We start from the raw sequence: 25143 nt of genomic DNA on the forward strand, positions 1-25143 counted from the left end.
TATTTTTACTGAATTTAAATTAGTTTTACTAAATTAAAATTAATTATTTTACCGATTTTCTAATATATATTTTTTTGAAGTTACTAATTTTTACTGAACTGAAATGAACTTATTTTTAATAAAGTGAAATTATTTTTACTAATGAGAAATTATTTTTACTAAACCTTATTTTTTTAGGTGAACTGAACAAGATCTAACTCAGAAAATAATGTGTCAAGTTTAATCAAGTAACTTTCATCCTCGTTAATTGATTCATTTAGTTTTAGATAATAATCGAGCATTGTTTGACCCAAATTCGATCATAATGTAACAATCTAAGGGCATGTTCTCTTCAGCTTAAGTTCAGTTCAATTGCTAATTTCCTCCTCTCATAAAATATTCAGTTCAATTCAATTCAGTTTAGTTCAGAAAATAAGAGCAAGCCCTAAATCTCTAAGATGACAAAAGTCAAAAGTTATTCATCTTTAATACAACTATATTATTGACAAAAAAAAAAACTAATGTGTTTGATATGTGTACTTGTAGTTCAACTTTTAGTGCTTTGAAAGCAAGTCAAATGTTTAAGGTTTGACTCATTATATTTTAGACATATTTAATACGGAGTAATATATACTTATACTGTAGTACTCCGTACTTAGGTATCAACTAAGTACAATCTACTAATTTCGAAAAAACTACTTTACTCAATTACTCCAGCCTCGCCCTAATTCTTGCATCTTTCTTTCAAAAACAAAAATTGCTTACTTATACAACTATGCCCTTTCATGCATGAAAATTAAAAATTGCTTACTTATGCAACTATGCCCTTTCATGAAAATTTTTATTCATTAAAAGTGAAATTCTTGTTAATAACCAATCTTGCAAGACATAATATATTATGTATATGCAAACACTAATATAATGCAATCAGCTAATCACATTACAATACACTAGCTGTACACTAATATTTTTTTTGTTCATGAATAATTGACACGTTTAATCATTTTTTCTTAGCTATAATTTTTTATTTTTCCTATTATATAAACAAAAATGTATAAATGCAAAGGGATATGAGAGATGATGAATATGGAGTAATAAAAAAGTATGATTGAAATGAAGATCATAAAAAGAAGGATATATGATTTAATAGAAAAAAAAAAATATCAACTTTTTTTTTATATCTATATGATTACATCAAAAAATTTATTAATATTAGATAAGTAAAGATATTCTTCATTGTTGAAATTTAAGCATTGCCGATAAAAAAATTAATTTAAGTTGTGATCTTTATAAATTGAGGAAACATATGGATAGACTAGTTAAAGTCAGATTATTTAAGTTTAAAATGTGTCAAAGTATAATTGAATTTGAAGCTGCCAAAAAATGAACTTCTCAAAAAATGGCAGCTACCAAAAATTCTCAGGTCCAAGTAACCGCGGCATCCTTAAACGACACGTTGTCCCAATATTGGGGCGCTATATACTTGTTACCTTTGATGATGAATCATCCACCGATTAAACTTATTTTTCCACCTTACATCTGTACCCTTTACTTTCAATCTCAGCCGTCCACCTATCCCCCACCCCCTCTTTCAAACTCCCCTGAACTCGGTCACCAAAGTTTGCGATATACCACATTCACATTTCTCACTAGCATATACTACATACTACGTATACACTTTCTACCCTCATTTTAAAGTACCAGTCACCGTTTAACTTACATATGTGACTTATCGTACATAGACCCTCAGTTATAATCAATGTTAAGAGGCTATATTGGTTCTTAAACATGTAACAAGAAGATGATTTGATAAAATATCAATACTGAATGAAGTTGCTTGAAAATATATAAACATTGTTTTGTGGATCATCACTACTTTGTACATACGTGTTAAGTAAGGTGACAATTGTTTTAAAGTCCTAGACGGTCAAATTAAACTTTGTCTAAGAAGATATTTATACGTGTCAATGTAACAAGATTTGTACGTCGTAGTAGAACTATAGACGGACTGAGTAACCCGAACTATTGAAATTGTTGAATTCAATACAATGTTTACAAGGAATGAGGAGATGGAAGGGTGGAATCCCTCCATCTCCCCCAAGGGTGGAATCCCTCCAGGCCATCTCCCCCCATGTGATGAGGGTTCGATTCCTCATAGCCCCCTTTACTGTGATAGGAAGGGGGCCCCTCCCCGTAGTTTACCGTGCAACAAAAAAAAAAAAATGTTTACAAGGATAGACCCTTTACAATGAATCATGCATATGTGTCCACCTTATATAGTATACAATCCTTTCTTTTTACATACACTTAATGAATCACCTCTTGCCTAGTTATCATGCCTATTTATACATTTACATAGAAGGTTGTAGAAACAATAAAAACATCTTCCAAACAACCGATGAATCAACTTTTCTTCTATACCACTCTTCTTTCTCTTCTTCATCCTGCTTTTACTAGTGAAGAAATGCATCACCCTAGTAAGTCCATCAAGTTAAAGACATCTAATAAACTTATGATAGGTGTTATACATAACCGCCGCCGCCAGCCGAAGAAGACTCTTCGGGGGTCAAGGAAAGTTAACCATAATAAAAACAACAAAACCACCGTGCCGTTTTTGTGTTTGGTTAATGGTAAGGAGGCGAGTTTGAGTAACTCGGCCGCTTCGAGCAGTCCGCAACTAATCAGCTACGAGATGTCCTCGTCGTCTTCATCGTCATCACCATCGTCTACTATGACGACGTCTGCTCAAAGTAATGAGTTGTATTGTTTATGGAAACTTGATTACGTGTAGTGGTTTGCATGTTGATCCCATGTTTATTTGAGGATTATTACGAACTGCTATAATTATTTTTGTTAATCAGTCCTTTTGTTCCTCTATATGCTTATTATGGAGCTATATATGGTAATTGATGTGCATGATATAGGAGTTTGTTGATTCAACATACAAAATAAATGTTAAACTTCGAAAAAAAAAAATTGTTTAACTTATTACATATTCCTTACGTTTTTGTTTTTTTAAATGCATCACTTAATCTTAGAGTTCATTTGACATTGATGTGGTTTTCTGTTTTTTATTTTTAGTTTTTGAAAATCATATGATATATACTCCCTCCGTCCCAAAAAGAACGACCCATTTGGGTTGATTACGCGGGTATTAAGGAAGTTAAGTAAAAAGAAGTAAAAGTATATTGGAAAGATAAATTTACATGGGGTTTGTAAAAAAATAGAGAGAAAAAGTAATAAAATAACATAGAAAATCAAATTTTTATGTGGAGAAGCTAATTTTGCACAAATATTATAGCAAATTGGTGGGTGTTTTAATGCAAATGGGTCATTTTTTTTGGGATAAAGTTTTGGCCAAATGGGTCATTCTTTTTGGGACGGAGGGAGTATCATATAATGAAGTCAAACTTATTAAAATCGTGACGAAAACTGCCAACAAGATAGTGAAAATATTTTTTTCTTGTTTCCTTTTTTAAATTTTTTGTTTAAAAAAATGAAAAAAATAAACCATGTGAAACAAACCCTTAACTTTTTATTTTATTTTTCCCCTCCCAACCGTACTTACAAAATATTTTACTCTATTGAATTCACCTTTCTAAAATTATGTGCTAGTTAAACTGATATATTTTATACATTGAAGGAATACTTTCCTAATTTTTTTTTTAAAAAAAAAAAACTTATTTTTAAAATTTATTTTTAAAATTTAAAGCATGCATCGTGTGTATTTATATCTATACTTAATTAATCAAGATTGGAGTCAACAATGGTAGATAAATATAAAAACCCTTATTTATTTTGTGTTCACGCATGTATGTCTACGTCAACTTAATAATGAATTAATACGACCATGTATATTCACGATGTATTTATCAACAATTTTAAATGGTAATATAGTGATGATTTGTCTATGAAGTACAATTCAAATTTCTCATATACTTCGAAAGATACAGATTACGTTGTATGCTTGTGCTCTCCAAATATACTTACCTACCTAGATCAAAGTTGATAATGATAACGAATTAAATAATGAAGTATATATGAAGAAAGATGTGTTTGTGGTATAAGATTCTAATTTTCCAAGACAAGTTTTGATATTTTATGCATTTAAATCATTTAATTTTTGTACAAATTTATACTTTCTATTTATTTATTTACTTATTCATTCTATTACCTTATACTTCTTAGCTATCATAACGTACAACAAATTAAGGCTAAAAATAACTCTGTAACATCGATCTCCCTAGAATGAATCCCTTCAAGAATGAAAATATATACATGTAGAAGTTAAATAATTGGATTTGTTTTCAATCTCTCTTCTTCTGAGCTTCTAGTCCATGCTTAATGATGATGCTGATGAAGCTAAGGCCTATTCACTACTATTTATATGTTATATGTATCATGGAGTATATTTTATTGTAGTGCACGCGTTAATTAATTAATAATAGTACTTTTTTATATGGAAATAATAGTACACGTTTGTTCTCTTGTTCTTCCTTATTTTGTTGGGTTACAAGGAGCCAAGACACACGGAGGACAATATGTCAATATATATACATAGACAAACTTTCAAACTTCCACAAAATTTAACAATTGAACTACTACCTCCGGTCCAAGTTAGTTGCAACTTTGGGGTATTATACTATTATTTGTGAGATATATAAAATTCCAAAATTGCAACTAACTTGGACCGGAGGTAGTAATTGACATCTCGTATACTACGAGTATGTTCTTATCCGACAAGAAATAATAGTTGGAAATTTGGAATGTTGTAAGCCAATAATAATATAATTCAAGTGTGCACATGCTCCTCATCAGGGGGGTAAGGGCCAGTTTCCTGACATCAAAGTCTTTGACCTGTATATAACTAGTAGGAGTACAATTTTACAACCAACAACTATACAAGTTGTAGTATAATAATTAACCAACCAATAATAATAGCTAGATACGGAGTATCTATGTACTAATACTATAGTATATATATTTATATATATGCAGATGATCATCATAACAGTGTTAGTGAAGGGGAGCCAACATTGGGTTTGGTTAAAACTGAGGAGCAAACCATGGATGCACCAACAAACACCACCATCTCTCACGGCGTAATCTCCGTGATCGGACGCCGAAGATCCATGGAGGATGCTGTGACTATTGCCCCTGCCCTAGTCCAAGTCACTAAATTCAACTCTACCAGCAGGAGAAACAGTAGCTTGTCCGATGAGTTGATGAGTTATGATTTCTTCGCCGTGTATGATGGACACGGGAGCTATAAGGTAGCACAAAGGTGTAAGGAGAGGCTCCACCACGTCGTGGCGGAGCAACTCCTTAACGCGGGCCGGGTGGATCAATGGGAGAGCGTTATGACAACCAGCTTTGCTATGATGGAAGGTGAGATGGCAGCGGTGGATTTTGAAACTAACACCGAGGAGGCGGTAGAGTCTACCGCATTGGTGGTTATGGTAGGGAAGGAGGAGATTGTGGTGGCTAATTGTGGTGATTCTAGAGCTGTGTTGTACTGTGACGGCGCCGCGTTGCCCTTATCACGAGATCGTAAGGTTAGATCTCGTTTCACTTTCTATTAAACAACCATAACCTAAGGTTTCTGCTTATGCAAGTTATTCTATTTTAATCATCTTTGATTCCCCTTGTAAAGTTGTATGTATGATTCAACTTATCTAGTCATGATTGATATATTCTTAATTTTCTACTTTTTTTTTTTTTTTTTTTTTTTTTGAAACAAATTTTCTACATATTTAATACTTCATACATCGTAAAATGATTCAATTTATCTAGTCATGATTCTTAATTCATACATCGTATAATGATTCAACTTATCTAGTCATGATTCATAATTTGCTACAAATTTTATACTCTGTAGATTGTGTAATGATCTTATCTTATCTATTTATCGCAAAATCCACGTTTAAATGATTATTCATCACCAATTTATATATTTGTGGCTAGGATCATTGTGTCGTGGCTGGATTCATGGTGTTCTAATATCACCTAATTTATAATTCCCCCTTTTCAATTGATTATTCATTTAACTGGATATTAAAGGGGGCGCATAAGGCTAAATGGCTAACATGTTAGGTATTATACTACCTCCGTTACATATTATTTGCAACGATTAGACATTTTTCCTCTCTACTTTATGTTAAATCGTTGCAAATAATATATAACAGAGGTAGTAATAGGTTTTTTTTTCCATCCTCTATTGGGCTCCAACTTCATTTTAAATATTTTTGGACAAATGTGTAAGTTATTAGAGCTTTCCTTCACAGAAAAGGATATGATCTTGACCCTTGAGGGTTCTATCGCGCTCTTCTGCCTCTATAGTTGGGAGCAAGCTAGCCACTCTTTCATGTTTACATTCGCCTTAAATGTAGTTTCTCTGTTATGTTGTACATCCTTTATAAATAAATGTGCAAGGTTTATCATTACAAAATGGATTAATTGTAGTCTCATGCTTTTACATAGCTAAAATTTGGCCTTATATTGAATTCCTTAATTAAAGAGCGTCTTTTTTTTTTTTAACATTTCTCATATTGAACCTCCAAAATTTCAATGACTCGAACCATATGATATCTCCTTATTGATTCAATCTAATTAATAATTTCTTCCTCCTTGTGAATGCAGCCTGATGGACGAGATGGAGTAGTCAATGTGATATCCGTTCCTGAGGTGACAGTCCAGAAGCGCAGCACATCAGAATACTTCATGGTGATTGCTAGTGACGGTTTATGGGACGTGGTGTCTAACGAAACAGTCTGCGACTTAGTGAGGAAATGCTGTTCGGGTGAAGTTGTTAGTAGTAGAATGATGGAAGGCTCAATAGGCAACTGTGCAGCTGCTTCTGCTGCCATGCTGGTGGAGTTGGCTCTTGCTCGCGGCAGCCAAGATAATATTAGTGTCATAGTGGTTGAATTAGGCAAGGCTCAAGGCAATGCCGGAAGCTCAGCTACTTGATTGATAGTCTGAAACTTAGTTGTATGGCTAACTATATTTTAACCCTTCCCTGAATTACATTATGCACTATACTCTTACAAAGTGTAAGTGTGCATTTGTAATGTTCTTTCTTGACTTACTAAGAGCAAGAAACGTTTTGTTGGGAGTGTTAAAATCATTTCCCGTCTTTAGCATACGTGTATAATATTAGACCTGAGGTACTTTCCTTGTTTTATTGTGTTTTTTTAACTGTCGATTACTCTGTAGTTCGATAGTTTTAGCATGTAGAAGAGAAGTTGGATGTTTTTCTTAAGACATAAATCAGTAACTGGTTTATATTTTCTGAGAGTTATACAATGAGATTTTTAACCAATTGTATGTGATTTTTGTCTTAACATAATTATCGGTTAATCAACAGTTTTCGGCTTTTATCAGCCTGGCTCGTTGATCAACAGCTTCATTTTGTTTTGCCTTGTAGTATCTTGCATCTCCATATACCTTTGTTCTTTCATGGTGTATTGGATTCCTTGCAGTATCATATTTTCGAAAATGGTTATCCAGTATATATTGGAATCCTTGTATGTGATTTTTGTCTTAGCATAAATAAACTTGTCCATGATTCATAAAGCCTAATCTGATCAGACTAAGCTAAAATTGTTCTTTCCCTTCAAGCCTAAGGCGTTAACCGGTGACACATTTCTGCATCTAACTATCTAAGGAGTCATTGATATTCAGGACTAGTATACAGAAGAGGCCCTTAGTTATTCACCTTCATATAAATCTTGCCAATCAAAAATTTGGATAATATATAAGCAAAGCAATTGCCCAAAGCTAGCAATTCCTCGACAAATAAAAGTTCAGCACCTATACTTTGGTCTGATTACATAGTGTTAAGCGATCAACTTGGCTCAACTAGAACCAGGCCCAAAACATGCATCGCGATGACAGTAAGTCATTGCATCAGTAACCTTATCACAATGTGATCCCAAACACTTGGCTTGATAAAAGAACAGGAAAATTTCAGGGCATATTCTAACCTCAAACCCGAAAACCAAGCCAATACCATACAGTCGTACACTAGTCCAACATCCCAGCTCAGTTGTGTATACATGAGAGAATAATGTAGGATAAAATGTGGTTGATAGTTGAATGTCAACTAAAGAGCAAACATTAGAAATTGCAGACTAACAGATTACAATCTTACTGCATCAAAAATAAAGTATGACATTGATTGTCAATTCTATAAATAATGATACCAAGATTACCAACAAGTAGATGAGCATAAGAAGGGGGGAAATAAAATCTTAAAGAATTAGAGCCAGTAAACGATAACACACCATTACACAAATGCTGAAATCTATACTCATTCAAACCAGAAAAGGAAAGAAAATGTTGTAGAGTTTACAACGTCAAACACAAAACATGACGAAAAAGTCACACCTTAGAAGCACTCTCTATAGAACTACATGAAAGGAACTAAAAAAAGACTCCCAACAAGTTTCTCACTCTTCTCTTTTTTACACATCTTACTCTTGCAAATTCTATATATATAAGCAGCAAAGGCGAGGAGAAAGAGGATGAGCACTCATATTTGATTCGTCTCTTCACACCTTTCGTCCTCCAACCTTAACACTCTTATTTACCCTAAAGCTTTCTTCTCCTACAGCCCTATCATCATCCAGTGATATATGTAGAACTATTAACTCAAAAAAGAAAAAGGATAATAACTTGACTGGACTCTAGTATACGCTGCACAATTGTTACATCAACCCCAAGTTCATGAAAAATAAACTTGTGTTCCTGTTCTTGCTGAGCTTACAGCCGTTTTTCCTTAGGAAAGGTTGTAACTTGAGACTGAAACACGAGCAGGAGTTGAAGCGTGGATGTAAACAAATTCAAGGCTCTTTCCAGCTGATAAGCCACTCATCCATGCTGGGAAGCCGTAAGTATTTCCATACTTTGAAAGACCCCAAACAGGACCATAAAGCTTGTTAATAGACAGCTTCATGTCCTTGATTGTTTTGTTAGACTTGTTAGTCACTGTTGTGGAGTATCTGTAGTATGTTCTTCCTTGGTGAACCCAAGAAGTTGTGACCTTCTGGTTGATTGAAAGGTGAGCAGATGATGAAGCTGAAATGGAGAAAACACAATTCGTTAAAGGTGCAATAAGCCCTGTACTTTGCTGCAGCGACCCAAGATCAAGTCTAATTTGCTTCTTAAGAGTCATTTTAAGTAAAGTAAATTAGTACCTGGAGCATGAACTGGTTTCACATGTCGTGCTGGAGTAGGATAGAACTTTCGCACAGGAGCAGGCTTTGCCTTTGGTGCAGGAGTTGGTTTGGCCTTTGGTGCCGGTGTTGGCTTAACATTTGGTATTTGAACTGCAAATTGTTCAAAGTCATCATTAAACACTCAGATTCAATCCACTTTATATATTTCTGAGTGTTCTAGATTGTGGCCATTAGATTTACCTGGGAGTAGCTGGTTGTAACCACTGTGACCAGTCAGACGAGCCAGAACACCGATAAGAGGAGCATTGTTGTAGGTAGCTGGCTCAGTTTGTTCGTAATTGTCTCTTTCATCAGCAAAGTTGTCATAGGCATCAGGCCCACCAACGGTAGCACCAGTAAGAACATTGGGATCACTTGATTTCATGCCATACCAAGTTGCATATCCTCCCCTGCAAGTGACAAATGTGGGGTTCTTTTTGTAGGAAACAATGGATGAAGCTCGGTGATGAACATGTTGTGGGTAGTTGCTTCCATATCCAACCATATAACTTGTTGCTCTTGGGTTGTCTCCAAGGATGTAATCAATCTGGAGTTTAAGAAATTAGCAAAAGCAGTCTTAATCAGTGGTGATTTCTCAAAATAAGGACAAACTGATCAAGCCTCTCGCATAATGAAAAGCACAGTAGCCAAGAAGCACAAAATTATACCTGAGACTTGGCAAATGAGAAGAGCTCAGTTGGGGCAACACGGCCAGCAGAACACTGCATGCTTGAGCGAGCAGAGGTAAGGTAGTCTGAGTAAACGGTAGAAAGGAAGGATGCACCAGTAACAAACTGCAAGTTGTTCCACCTCTGACGGAAGATTAGACCACCGGGTGTTTTCTGAACATTTTTGCTTCCCTTTCCAAGGCATGCACACAAAAAGTACTCTGCCTTCTGCTGATACCTCTCAAATACTGCTCTGTAGGGTCCTGCCTTGCCTTGCATCAAGAACTGCAACACAGAATTTTCCATATCATCACTTTGAAATGTACATTAGCAGGAGTAAAAACTGTATTAAAGCTGTGAACTTCGTCTATAAGCCCATCAATTAATTTCGGTCAGATGGGAGGAATTTACCTTGGAAACAAGGACTTGAACACCGGCATACTTGACATCCCACCCAAATTCAGTCATTGCCCAACCAGTTCCACCCAAAGCTTCAGCATTTTTGGCAAGGTAGCCCAAGTAGTATTGGTCATTCGTTGCCTTGTACATCCATGCAGCAGCCCATAGAAGCTCATCCTACACAAATTACAAACACCACCATCATTATATATTGGATAAAATCTTTAAATTGTACGATATTGCACTTAACAAAATTCTCGTATAATCATCTCTTTCTATCCCAATTGAAAGTTTATAACATATACATAATACTCCAATATCTCCGTATCAATTTTAATTTGTTACTTACAAAGTACTACTTCAACCAAGCTACAATGTTATAGTGTTATAAGTTACACTTTATGTCAATTCTCTTACACTTTATGTCAAATCCGTTGTAAATAATATGAAAGTGAGGTAGTATTAGATATTAGTGTCATACATTTAGCCAAATAACGGCCTAAACGGGTATACAATTTCATATCCTTCATCGGTATATTAACTAACAAGTTGTTAACCATTAATATAGAAGTTGGTTAAGCTTAAGCATCATTAGAGTAGGTTTGCATCACTATTAATATTGATAGTAATGTACATTAAATAATTCTACTAATGACTGTACTGAATACCAAATTTAATTTAAGTAGGAGAGAGAAAATCCATACCGCATAACCACTGACTGAACGATAGTACTTCTGAGCCACAGTAATACTGCTGTCATATTTGCCCCTGTACTTGTCAGCAAACTCAAACAACTGCACAACAAAATTCATTTCATAATCAAACAAAGGTACACTAACCAATGGCATGCCATGTAATTATGAAAATAAGAGAAGGGTAATTTTGGTAAAAATATGTTGTCTCAAATTTGTTAGGCTATTAAGCTACCGACAGTTGATGTCACGTGACCCGTTTGAAGATTTTGCACTTTTATCGGATCTTAGAACATACGGCTGTGATTTAATTTGGGCCTTTTTGGGCCATCGTAGAATCTACGGTACAGATCTGATCTGGTCCCAAACCCAACCTCTAAATCTGTACGGCTTTGATACAATCACCGTGATTTAAGGAGTTTTGTATTCGATGCTCCCATATACCCGCCGAAATTCATTCTACTCGTACTCTACCAATATTTTATTTAGATTTGTTTTCAAAATTTTAATAAAAAATTTGATTGAAATTATTCGTATGATTTATATGTCTACATACTACCATGAGAAACATTGTAATACTAGTTTTGTTCGATTAAATTGAACTAAACTAAAGTGAATTAAAAGTAAAACAATCAATTGAGGGCCTTATTTGATTGATTAAACTGAGCTGAATTGAACTGAACTGAATAGGGCTGTACACAGTTTGGTCTGGACCGTAACCAAACCAGACCAAACCGTACTTTAATGGTTTGGTTTGGTTTATGGTTTATAAAATTATGATTTGGTTTCGATTTTTTTTTTAAAATATGGTTTATGGTTTGGTTTGGTTTTGCAAAAATTATAAACCAAACCGTATTTTAATATTTATATAATTTTTAAATGAAAAAATATTTATTATATATTAAAAAAATTAAAGAATAAATAAAAAAAACATGAAAAATAGATTAAAAAAAAAAACTATACGGTCAATATATACTCTATTATTAATGACTATAATGTACCACATGAATATTTTATTGTTATGTATTATTTTTATCATGTGTTATTAGCTCTTGATTAGTTGATTGTTATTTGTATTGTAACTTTGTAGTACAATTTAATCCGTTTGGGCTAATTATTTAAACTTTATTATAAATTAATAAAGTATTATTTGACAAATTTAGGAAAAAAATGTCATCTCATCATAAACAGCAAACCAAACCGCACCAAATCGTATTATTACGGTTTGGTTTGGTTTGGTTTCAAAACTAATATGGTTTAGTTTGTTTGGTTTGGACTCAAACCGTACCAAACCAAACCATGTTCACCCCTAGAACTGAATATTTTATGAGAGAAGGAAATTGAATTGAATTGAATTGAAGATAACTTGAATTGAGCCAAACGGATTGAAGAAAAATCGTAACGATAATTGTATTCATCCCGAACTATAGTAAAACTTGGAGAGTAACATTATTATAATTCGTAATTTTGCCACTTTGTAAATTAACTGAAAGTTAGTCAAAGTCCAAATTTAAGATGACACCTTGGAATTAGATATGCGTGCTTAAAACTCAAATATCGATGTATTCAACACAAAACTTTCATTAACATTTTCATAAAAATCATGCGTGGTAAAATGAATTATTTATGACTATAAAAGTATAAATTGTAAATTTGTTTTAAATTTAATTTTTTTTTAAAATAATTTTCTGTTAATAGTTGACCACTTTAAAAAAGCAATAGGGCAAGCGGTTAGAAAATAAATGTATAGGGGTGATTTTGCAGAAGTAGCCCACGCTAAGCAACACAATACCCTACGCTATGCCTGACATAGAAAGAGAAAAGTGTTCTGTCACACTAACCGTCTCATAACTTCCTCTTTGGCCATTTATTGAAAGTGAAACACACACACTCGTATACAGTCACACACCACTTTCACTTATTTATGTCGCCCACTCTCCTTTTATCGCTTTCATATTATCGGATCACTTAACTAATTTTCAACGTTGTTGATATTGTTATTTGTTCGTTCATAATATAAACTTCTATTTAAGTGATGTTTATTAAGAATTGGGTAGCCATAACTAGATTGTTTTAATGAGATTTGTGTTGTCGCATTCGCGCCATTAATGCAAGCATTATTTGGCAGGTTAGTGGCCTAGTACCGGACATACTGAAAATGGCTTTTAATTTACCAACGTTGTTAATCAAGTTATTTTTTATTCTTAACCAACTGAGTTAGATGACATACATTAATTAGCTCGTGTTATGGATGGAGTAAAAAGTATACCTGACGAGCATGAGTAAGAAGTTCTCTGGCGTAAGCAGGGTTAGAACGGTGGAAGACGATGGAGGCAGCTGCCATGGCGGCGGCTGTTTCTCCGGCAAGATCCGAACCGGGTCGGCTTGGGTCAATCTTGTAGGCGGATCGGTCAGTGGTCATATCCTCTGGCCTTTGCCAACAGTAATGGTCAGTGTTACCATCTCCAACCTATATTTGGTCAAATATAAAATTACATAAATTTTTGTTAACATTCCACTTAAAATTTGCAAAGCCCTAAATAGTGGAGCATTTAAGTATATAACCATTTCCAATGCATTCCAACTCAAATCAAACTTTGTTTTTACTTTTCAAATTTTAGTTAACTTATTAATTAGTTTACCTAATTTCAGTTAAGAAAACAGAAACAATAATAATAAACTAACAAAGAGAATACTTGTGATGCAAAAACTCCTCTGGAATTTGGCAGCTCGAAAAATTAACAATTATATTTAGATTACATTTTTTTATTAATCAATGATTTATGATATGTACTCTTATTATAATGGGGTTAAATTGTACTCCAAATCTAAAGAAAAGTATTTTAGCACAACAAATAGAATACTTTGTTGAGCATTTTGTTTGGTTCCTCTCAATTGAAGTAAAAACAGAGCACTCTGTTTCACATGAGAATTATTATATTTTAGAGTACAATTTGCACAAACATTACCAAACAAGAAAAGTTTTGTTCAATAAACTTGTACTACTATCCCTTTTTTCATAGAAAACTCAATATGCCTTGCATACAACACGTCAACCAAAAATCACACACTTTCTCCATTTTCGCAACACTTTGACTTTTATCCTACTCATATACGAGTACATGACTGACTTAATTCTAACATGGAGTAATTCATAATTAAGAAAAAACAGTCACATGAATCTTATTAGGTTTATCTTATGCCTATTTTCATAACTTTTGTAAGATTTGTAACAACCATAATTTTATATACGGGTACATTAACAAGTATGAAAGTCAAAACGTTAAATCAGTTATTAACCAGGTTTATTTGTTATAAACAATCTTTTGTAACATCAACAACCATAATTATAAGGGTAATGCTATATGTAGCCCTAAGGGCTATATATAAGCATTAAATACACTCTTGAAAATTGTATAAAATTGGGAATTCAAGACAAAAACACGCGTAAATCAGTGTAATTAGTGTTTATATTTTGATGATTTCTTAACTTTTTACGATTTTTAAGTGTAAATTTAATGCTTATATGTAGCCCTAAGGGCTATATATAGCATTTTCCTAATTATAATAATATCATTAATAATAATAATAATTAATTAATAAATAGTAGGTAAAATACAAAATAAAAGAAATTACCTCTCCATAAAGAACATTGGGCTCAGGGTGGGCCTTAATAAAATAATCAGTACCCCACTTAATAGCTTCAAGAGCATGGCCAAGTTCACCATTAGAAGCCATTTGTCCTCCATACTCAATAACACTCCATGACATCATTGTTACTGTAAATGCCATTGGTAGTCCAAACTTCACATTGTCACCTGCATCATAGTATCCTCCCACCAGATCCACCTATACCATCACCATTTCATCTTTAGCACACAATTCTTTTTAACAATTTAGTCAATATTCTGATAAACTACCCATTCACCTAATTACCACCTAGTCGACATTACATTACTTTACTAGTTCAAATTACATTATTATCACGTGTTATGTTGTATGTTGTAACGTTACATTACTAGTTCAAATTACATTATCGACGTGACTATATTGAGACTTACCCCACTGGTCTTGCCGTCATTTAAACCGGAATGAGATCTCCAAGTGACCCTTTGATTATGGGGAAGTACCCCAGATCTTTGGGCTTCATAAAACAGAATACCCTTACTTAAGGCATCACCATAGTTATGAGCAGCAAACACCATTGGAACACATAATAGTATCAAAACAAACAAATTCCCCATTTTCATTTTCTCCATTGATTAATCCAATACTATACCACTTCTTCAAATTCTGGCAAAAATTCCCAGAAATTTTTTTACCAAAAAAACAAAAAAAGTGTAATATTGTTGCTATACTTGTGAAATTAACACAATGTTGGTGTGATTTATCACTAAAAATTGATAAACCCACCAAGAAAATGAGGAGAGATAATTGAAAAAAGGAGTAAATTTAGTGAGAGAAAGAAGTGAAGAGAGAGAAAGAGAGGAAGAGGAGTGAGGGAAGCAAGGAGGAGGTGAAGGGGTCTATATAAGAAAAGAGGGCTAAGGAAGGAAGGTGCCAATTGTGCAGAAAAACAGGCAAAGATTATTTAATGTCAATTCATTTATTTTTTAATTTTATTTCATGAAATTAGTATTTTCTTTTTTATTTTTGGAAATGAAAATTTAAAAAAAATGAAAAGAGAAAACGGTTGAGAAAAGGGGCAGAGTCATGTGGGAATGGTTCACTCGTCTTTACTGGGAAGGGTCGGTGTGGACTTAACTGAAGAAGGAAAGGAGGTAAATTTTATTTATTTTTTTACTGTGGTTAATATTTGGACAGTTTTTTTAGGTTTTACAAGTATGATATGGACAAATAATGATCCAAATGAGTCATAAATTTATGTTTGTTTTACTCATTTGAGTTGAATTGGAGCATTTAATTTTACCTCTGTTGGTGGAGAATTTATTACTATTGTCAATGGAGATGTGGGATGGGAACTCATGTTGTTTGGACTTTGAGGTTTCATACTACGATTGTGGCTGGTCAAAACAGCTCAAAAATAGTTTTAAGGGTAATGCTATATGTAGCCCTAAGAGCTATATATATGCATTAAATACACTCTTGGAAATGGTATAAAATTAGAAATTCATGACAAAAACACGCGTAAATCAGTGTAATTAGTGTTTATATTTTCATGATTTCTTAACTTTTAACGAATTTCAAGGCTAAATTTAATGCTTATATGTAGCCCTAAGGGCTATGTATAGCATTTTCCTAGTTTTAATTGCTTTTACTTATAAGCATTAAATACTCTCTTGAAAATTGTACTCATACTAAATTAAGAATTCGTGATAAAAACATGCGTAAATCAGTATATTTAGTGTTTATATTTTATTGATTTTCTAACTTTATATGATTTTCTAGTGTGCATTTACTATTTAGTGCTTATGTGTAACTTTAAGAGCTACATATAGCATTTTCTTTTATTTTAAAGTACGAAGAATAACCATATTGAACCGCTATATGAGTATGTCACATGTCTATCTAGTCCATCTTAACTTGTAAGACACATCGGAAGATGAAATTACATTTGTAGTTAGTTCGTACGGAGTAATTCATAAAATGGTACTCTCTGTTTTTTAAATAAGTTTCCACTTTTATTTTGCTTGAAATTTACATGTCGAATGTTGACTTGTATCTTTTAATTAATCTAATTGCTTGAATTCACTTTTACCTCATTGTACACATCCCACAAATATACAAATAGTATAATAGCATAATACAACTAACAAAATTTAGGGTATGTTCTAATTTACTGAATTGAGCTAAACTGAACTGATTGGAGCTGAACTGAACTAAATATAGCTAAAATGAATATTTAATGAAGGAAGAAAATTATAAGCTGAACTTAACTGATTGGAGCTGAGCTGAACTGAACTGAACTGATTAGAGCTGAATTAAACTAAAATTAAGCTGAAGAGAACAAGCCCTTATTTGTCGTATTCACGTCTTTAATTGTATTACTGGAACCAACACCATAAGCACAATCATGACCTTATCTTATTTACAATTACAATTGTACCCAAACTAGCTATTGATTTTAATTTTGGCTGATAAAGACGGTGCTCTAGAATTAGAGGTGATCAAAAGGTTGGATTGGGTCAATACTAGGATAAAAGTTCGACTTTCGAGCCAAGTACTCGGGTCAAACTTCACGTCGAAGGAACTTTAGCCTAAAATGTTGAATTTTTGGACTAAATAGGTTAGTTTTTAGACTCAAATTGGAGTGGGCGAGGTGGCCTATTTGGAAACAACTTTTTGAAAATATTTTAACTCATTGATCATCAAGACCTATCAGAGCGAGATTTCACCATTCTAAATAAGCTAATTTGAGAGTTTGGTAAACAACTTATTGAAGGAGCTTTTAAAACATTAATCATTAATACCAATGTATAATTATGTCATACAAATCAAATTAATTTAAATTACAGAGTACCATAAGTTAATACTCCGTATTTTATAATTGCATGAGGTTAATAAAGATTCAAAAGGGGAGTAAATCGTGTGATAGATAGTTAGATACATACGAAGTAAATTAATACTCCATAATAGAAGTTTAAAATCAAGTACTCTAGTGAAAATGAAAATTGAGTAGAATTTTATTATTAGTCGGAACTGAGTATACAGACAAAGGGAGAACAAGTACCCTCGTGTAATATACTATGCAAGACCATAACACAGAAACAAGAACGCCTGATCTAGCCGTATTGAGCATCATCAACAAAAAAATGGCCTGAAATTCGGATTCGAAAACCCGACAGTCCGACAAACAATACTTCAACAAAATCATATAAATTTCCATTATTATACGTACCACCGACAGTGTCCATGATTTCCCATTTTTGTTTTTTACTCTATTTTTCATGCTAATCAAATAAATAACGAGTATAAACTAACATGATTATTAGAGAGAAACAAAAACAAAAAAAAAAAAAAAAAAAAACTGTATAGAGTACAAGTTTTTTTTTTTGGTATTTTGGTAATTAAGTTTGAAAATGATGGGGAATTATGAATGTTAAAAAAACAGACAAACAAAAATAAATAAAGAGGTAAAAGTAGTGTAGACGTGGTCAAAAAGGACAGAGAGCCTCAATGTCAGAAGGCCGCTTTATTCCTAACCGCAATCAACGGCCTTCCTCCTTAAACCTGATTTTTCCTTGATTTTTTTTAATGTTTTTTTTAGATTAAAATTTTTGATACGAAGGTTTTTTCTCCTTTTCTTTTTCTAGCCAAAAGGTTTCCATTAGCTGATTAAAGAAAAGGAAAAAGGTTGAGAACCAAATGATAGTGATCTTAAAAGTTTGAACTTCAATTTTGGTGGGAGATTTTCACTTTGTTTTGGCGGTAAATTGGTAATCCATAATCTATGATGCATATCACCAAGATACTAAAAGAGATTGTTAATATAGATAATCACAAAGTTTTATACTCCCTCCGTTTTTAAATACTTGCTTCACTTTCTTTTTCCGGCCGTTTTTAAATATTTGATCCATTTCTTTATTTGGAAAGCTTTTACAATATTTAATTAATTTCTCTCACCGAGTGGACCCAACAATATCAATTCCATATTCTCTCTCCTTCAATTCTGAGAATTGGAGCAAATATTTAAAAACGGAAGGAGTATGTGGCTAGCCACATGGTGTGGCCACTTCACAATAAAGCAATTAATTAAGCATTAGGGGGTTACGATGATGAACAAATGGGGTTACCATAAAGTACGTGGGGTTACTTAAATGAAAAAAGGGGTTACTTTCTTAAATAAGTGAATAATTCTTTTAATTTTTAAAACAAAAAATAGGAGTTACTTGAATGAACAAATAGGGTTACTTCTTTATAAATTAGTTGATATTACTCATATAACGAATTGGAGTTACTTAGGGCCTGTTCACATTTACTTAATTTAAGTTCAGTTCAGCTCCAATCAATTCAGTTCGGTTCAGTTCAGTTCAGTTCAGCTCTTAATTTCCCTCTCTCATAAAATATTCAGTTCAGTTCAGTTCAATTCAGCTCTTAATTTCCCTCTCTCATTAAATATTTATTTCAGCTCAATTCAATTCAGTTCAGTTTAGCTCAATTCAGTAAATGTGAACAAGCCCTTAATGGATGAAATGAGGTTACTCTTATGAATATATAGGGTTACTCATATATGTTAATAAGAATTATTCTTATTAATCAACGTGGCCACACTGTATGGCTAGCCACATACAAGACTACTTGCTCTTTATTTTGATAAATTTAGTTTAAAGATTAGTTTATCTTTAGATTTTAGAATATTCTAGAGTTTATTTTACCGATACAAAAGGGCTTTAGGTTTTAACGTTTTGGCAGAGATTTTGAATTTTGATTATCATATATAAAACGTGAGCTTAGCTTGTGTTTATGATTTGTTAGACCATGCCATTGTAGAAAAACGAATATATATAACTATGATCATATATTAAACATATACATATTAACATCCGAGAAAGGTTTTATTCAAGAAACTCAAAATAGCTGCGTATATACGCGCATCAATCTATATCTCAAATAATTACTATGGAGTACCGTGAATGTGATCATAGATAGTTACCTTAACTACTTATATCACTCAGAGAGTGAGGGATAGCTCAAGTGATTAGAGCTCCTTTTCCGGTGTTAGGTGATAATGAGATTGATTCTCATCATTCACTACTCTTGTTGCTATCTATACACTCAAATGTTTTTTGAGTTATTTAAATTGTGCACATTTGTTAATAAGAAACGGAGTTAAACCCATGACATTCATAATTTGTTAGAGCTCATTTTTCCTAAAAGTGAAACTCAAGTTCGAATATGTAGAATTTTGAATTCATGATCAACTATATATACTATAAATCAAACACAATGAACAATGCTTCGCATTTAAACTGAAACACTAGGATAAACTTAAAATGATGGCGAGATACACACAATTTGTCATATTTCTAATATGAATCCAACATTACATTATTTACAAGCACTACAACCATCTCAAGCACCAACATGCACATGGTAAATTGATAATCACACACAATAGAATTCCATTCATTTCCAATTACAAATTTTGCCCACTCCTCATATATAATCCAAAATCAAATTCTTCCTTCATTTAATTTGTAATAATAATTCATTTCCATATGATTCAATACGAATATAAAATATTTCACCCCACGCTCCACCGGCATTTAATTTTAACTCAAAAAACAAAAATAGGAAAGACATTAGGAAAGCGGGCGTCAAACAAAGTCAAACGAAGCAAAACTCCGCAATGACCGGCAATCGACAGTTATGTTACGTCCACGCCACCTTGCGCCGTCACCGCTTGTCCAGGTCATCCCTTCTTTTTTCAAATTACACCACTTCATTTACTAGTCTAGTACTCATTATTATTAAGCTCAAAATTTGATTGCCTAATGTTTGCTGGCAATTTTTTTTAATTTATTTTTGTATAATTTCTGACAATATCAGGGCCAGCTTATACAAAATTAACTAGGCTATTTCCATGATGCTGCTTTCTTAATAATTTCTTTTTTTTTTTACATCTTATAATTCGGACATTAATTCGAAATCTGAATTTACAGATATTTATTTTTATTATTTATCAAAATAATTAATAGAAAGTTCGAAGAAATTAATTGTATGATTCCTGACTGCGCGCTTCCAAGTTCCAACATATTTGATTGTTGGTGTCTTTGGTTCTGGCAAATCGTAATTACATTAATTTTAGAGTGTACATTAATTTTCACAGCTCATTATTTTAATTTTAAATGTAATTACTCAACCCTAGATCTGATTTGAGTTAATGTACGTTTGACAGTTCAAAATTCCAATATATTGATCTGGCTTTTGTATTTCAAAAATTATGGAGGAGTACAAGTTTGTAGAAAGCCTCTTTTATTTGATTACAATTTACAAGTATTATGATATCTATCTATTGTTAGACTTGTTACATTATATTGTTAGATATTGTGAAAATAGGTTAAAATTCCGTTGTTAAATATTTTTGACAATGATATTACAAATACTACATAAAGTATATATATGATGTTTAGAAATATTTCATTTAATGGGTATATATGGAATATAATTGTCAAAGTGGTAAGAAAAATGTCATACAAGGATTTGCTTTTAGAGTTTTAGTAAGGTTAATAGATGGGAATATAAAGAGAACTACGTTAGATCCCGTGCCACGCACGGTAATTTTTAGTATTATTATCAATTCAGCTATTCTACACTATCTTAGTTCGTGTAAGAAAATTGTCTAATAATATTATTGTGAAATAAACTACCAAAATTTTTATTGAAATAATCACAGAAGAACTAATTAAAAAACTTAAGGACACACCAGGAGATGACACGTATCATTGTTGGTGTGTCTTTTAGTATATTGTTATTGATGACTTCTTAACTTCTCAAATTTTAGGCAACTCGTGTAAACAACAAGAACTTTCTATGCTACTCTAATATACGGAGTCTATATTATATATCACGTGCTAAAATCCTCGATAAGACGGTAAATCCTAAAAGTCTTAAGTAGTTAATTTAAGTTTGAAATTTTAAGTTAAAAAAATTAATTAGTCTTAACTTATTATTTGGTGAAATTAATTTATTACTTGTTAGGAAATAAGAGTGTAATTGTGTTTGATCAATGCGAAACAAGTCAATGGAAAATAAGAACGAAAAAAGCAATAAAGAAGATAAACAATGAACAAAAGGATTTATGTGGTTTGGTCAAATAGACCTACATCCATGGGTGGAAGATTCAAGAGCTTATTCCCTGTAATGGAGAAAAAATGAGAAAATGATACAAGGAGTCCTAAATCTAATGGCTCAAAGGTATGATAGATCAGAGCACTCCCAAATTCCTAACATTACTGTTATAGTTAATGTGAATATAAAGAGTGTTGGGTATTTTGTATTTAGGCCCTGTTCTCTTCACCTTAAAATATATTGTTAAGTGAAATAATTTCAGTTCAATAAAAATAAGTTCAGTTCAGTAAAAATAATTTTAGTTCAGTAAAAATAAGTTCAGTTCAGTAAAATTCAGTTTTCTTAAAAAAGAATTATAATAGAAAATCAATAAAAATAATTACATTTCAGCAGAAATAATCTCAGTTCAGTGAAAATTATTTAAGTTTGGCAAATATAATTTTGTTTTAGTAAAAACAATTTCTGTTCAGCAAAAATAAGGTAAAGAGAACGAGGCCTTACTACATAAGTTATTATCATAGACTAATCTCATGTTATTTATTCACTATGGGCATATTACCTCGTTATAAAACCTCTTTTTTATATAAAAAAGAAATGCAATGCAAATCCCTTGGATTTATAATTTAAAACACAACAAAAATGGCAATGGCAAATCAGAAGGTTTTGTGTGAGTATGTTTCACGTGAGTCCAGTTTATAATGCATACTCCCATCCCCTACCCTCTGTCAGCTTTGTCGGCGGCAGACGACCTTCTCCTTCCCAACCCCCGATGCCGACGACCTTCTCAACGTCAATGGTTTTAAATTCTCATCATTGCTACTTTTCTTCGTTCTCATCTTCACCATTTCCTTCACTTTTTAAGGTTTTTTCTTTCTCCTATTTTCTGCTATAACTGCTATTTCACGCATTCATTTTCGATTTGTATTAGTTTTATATTTTATGCAATGAAAAAAGGGGGAAATTACCTAAAATTGGCGAAGAAGAAGATGTGGAGCCGAGCAATAGTATCTAATTTCTGCTACTGCTAGTGTTGGCTACTGCAAAAAATGAACAAAACAACCTGACCAATACTATATAAAATCTGACCAATATTATCTAATTTATGATACTTATTATCTAATATCTGACCAATATTATCTAATTTCTGACACTTATTATCTAATTTCTGATACTTATTATCTAATATCTTATCATTATTATCTAAAATCTAATACTTATTATCTAATACCTGACCAATATTATCTAATTTCTGACTAATATTATCTAATTTCTAACATTATTTTTTTTTGTATGATTGGACTCACGTGAGTCCGTTCTACACAATACTTTTCCATGGCCAATATATGTTGATTGTTATTGAGTTATCCACCCCACAATATACATATTCTAAGGGTTTGTGTTGTTCAATTTAGTTACTGAGGTAAGTTTAGAAAAAAATAATTCAAATAAGTAAAAATCAGGATAACTTCACAAAAAAAAATAAATAAACAAAGAAGATACATACGATATATACAAGTATACTCTAATCCTCAAATTAATAATACAAGTAACATAATTTGTTGACATTGTACATTTGTACATTGTAAAAGACTAAAAGCCAGGACAACCAGAAAACAAGGAATGAGAAGAAAAAAAAATTACAAAAAAAAGTTGAATTGCCTAGAATGTTGACATTGTAGAATGTTTCTAGTTGTCGATCTGCCATTCTGCCCCCACGCACAACTCCAACACTTGATAATTTTACTTTCATTTTGACTTCTTGGCAGTTATAATTACAATACAGTGTTAAGATCTCATCATATTATTGGGAGAAATAATAAAAAGTAAAGTTGAAAATATATTATTTCCCTATAAAAAGAAAGTTGATTAAAATCTTCCACCACGTACTACTTTATGTACCTTAAAGAAACATTCTCTTTTTTCTTTATGTCAAAGGTGTGTCTCTGTGTCTACATTGTGGATTTCTGCCTTGTGGACTTTTGTGGATTTTATTTGGATGCCTTTTACCATTCACACTACTCATATAGCTAGGGAGATCTTTATAAAATGCACAAGGGTTTAATGTTCATTATTTATTTACATTCATTAAGCATAATAACCTAATCAATAATGATTATTCTTATGATTTGTCCGTACTTTCTTAAAAGTCATGTTGATAACGAATTTAAAATTCTATTTGGCAAAGCATTATAGATAATTATGCCAAACAACTCAATCAATCAAATCAATTACTTTATCAATATGACTATTAAGAAAGTACGGATAAATCATATGAATAATCATTCTAGTGTCGCCACGTATAAGCGGATATACTGTAATGTGGGTAAACTAGAGAATCTACCTTGATAATATTACATAGTTGTTTTGGTTGTGATCCTTGTTATGGTGACTGTACTTACGTATTTCCATTTTTCTCCTTAAATTTTGAGCGTTATATTAGTTTTATAAATATATACACTGCGTATGAGCTTCCACGGTATATATCAATATATGTAAAAAAGTTGTATTTTATTTCTCCGTATATTTTTACTTTGTTCAATTGTTCAGTCAAGGGAATAAACCGATCATTTTTATTTTTTTATTGTATGTACTTATTTTTTTCCCCTTCTTATGACTAGATTATAAATGCTCTTTTAGTGATATAATTATGTGATTTATGTCAATCCTATTTGAAAATCCTGGGCATGCTAATGTAGTCAAATATAGTCTAGATTTGTACTTGTATGTTATTAATTTCTTTTTATAAAAAACTATAAACTAAATAGACTCTTACCATAAGGGCCAGTTCTCTTCAGCTAATTTTCAGTTCAGTTCAGCTCCAATAAGTTCAGTTAAGTTCTTATCTTAATTTCCTTCTCTCATAAAATACTCAGTTCAGTTCAGCTCCAATAAATTCAGTTCAATTAAGTTCAGCTTAGCTCATTCCAATATTCCAGTCAATCAGAAGAGACCCTAAGTCTCCACCCTAAAACAAGGAGTAATACAAGGTCAAAGCCAAAGTGAATTGAAAGGGTTAACTTAATAATAATAGTTGAAATTAATTAATTGTTAATTATAAGTTCAAATTAGCGGGGCATTATCAGCAAGTTGAGGATTGTTGTTCCATTATTAGTGTACAAGCACCAATACCAAGCTTCCACGAGCAAACTGATGGACAATTATTATCTATATTGTAATTAACTACGCAATTGTCCTTCTCCTGAAATAATTACTCGTTGGAGTGTATTTAACTATTTATAGTTTAATTTTATGCTTGGTAGATTAATTTATTTACTTACTTCTTTTTTAAAAGTTTGAATATGCATGATTATTTTTATCATATACTTGTAGTTCTTTATGTACAACGAAAATAATAGTAGTACGTGCGTGGCAGCATCGGTTTTGAAGTAACGTTGAATCATCATTTTTATTTAAACCATCACTTCTCATGTTTCC

General features: G+C 32.3%; 2 protein-coding genes across 2 annotated transcripts; one reads left to right on the plus strand and one right to left on the minus strand.

Moving 5' to 3' along the window:
• Positions 1-4940: 4940 nt before the first annotated feature.
• Positions 4941-7265, plus strand: LOC145598925 (putative protein phosphatase 2C 8). Its single transcript, XM_081655328.1, has 2 exons — positions 4941-5534; positions 6619-7265. The coding sequence occupies exons 1-2, from the start codon at positions 5046-5048 to the stop codon at positions 6946-6948; spliced, it is 819 nt and encodes a 272-aa protein (XP_081511454.1). The 5' UTR covers positions 4941-5045; the 3' UTR covers positions 6949-7265.
• Positions 7266-8266: 1001 nt separating this feature from the next.
• Positions 8267-15463, minus strand: LOC145599451 (endoglucanase 6-like). Its single transcript, XM_081655834.1, has 9 exons — positions 15018-15463; positions 14593-14805; positions 13226-13426; positions 10969-11058; positions 10277-10441; positions 9866-10150; positions 9399-9744; positions 9177-9308; positions 8267-9057 (listed from the first exon to the last, which is right to left on the minus strand). Exons 1-9 carry the CDS (start codon positions 15213-15215, stop codon positions 8759-8761), a joined length of 1929 nt encoding a protein of 642 aa, XP_081511960.1. The 5' UTR covers positions 15216-15463; the 3' UTR covers positions 8267-8758.
• Positions 15464-25143: the final 9680 nt, after the last annotated feature.

The sequence above is a fragment of the Chenopodium album genome, chromosome 20 (assembly GCF_948465745.1).
Source record: "Chenopodium album chromosome 20, dcCheAlbu1.1, whole genome shotgun sequence".
NCBI lineage: Eukaryota > Viridiplantae > Streptophyta > Magnoliopsida > Caryophyllales > Amaranthaceae > Chenopodium > Chenopodium album.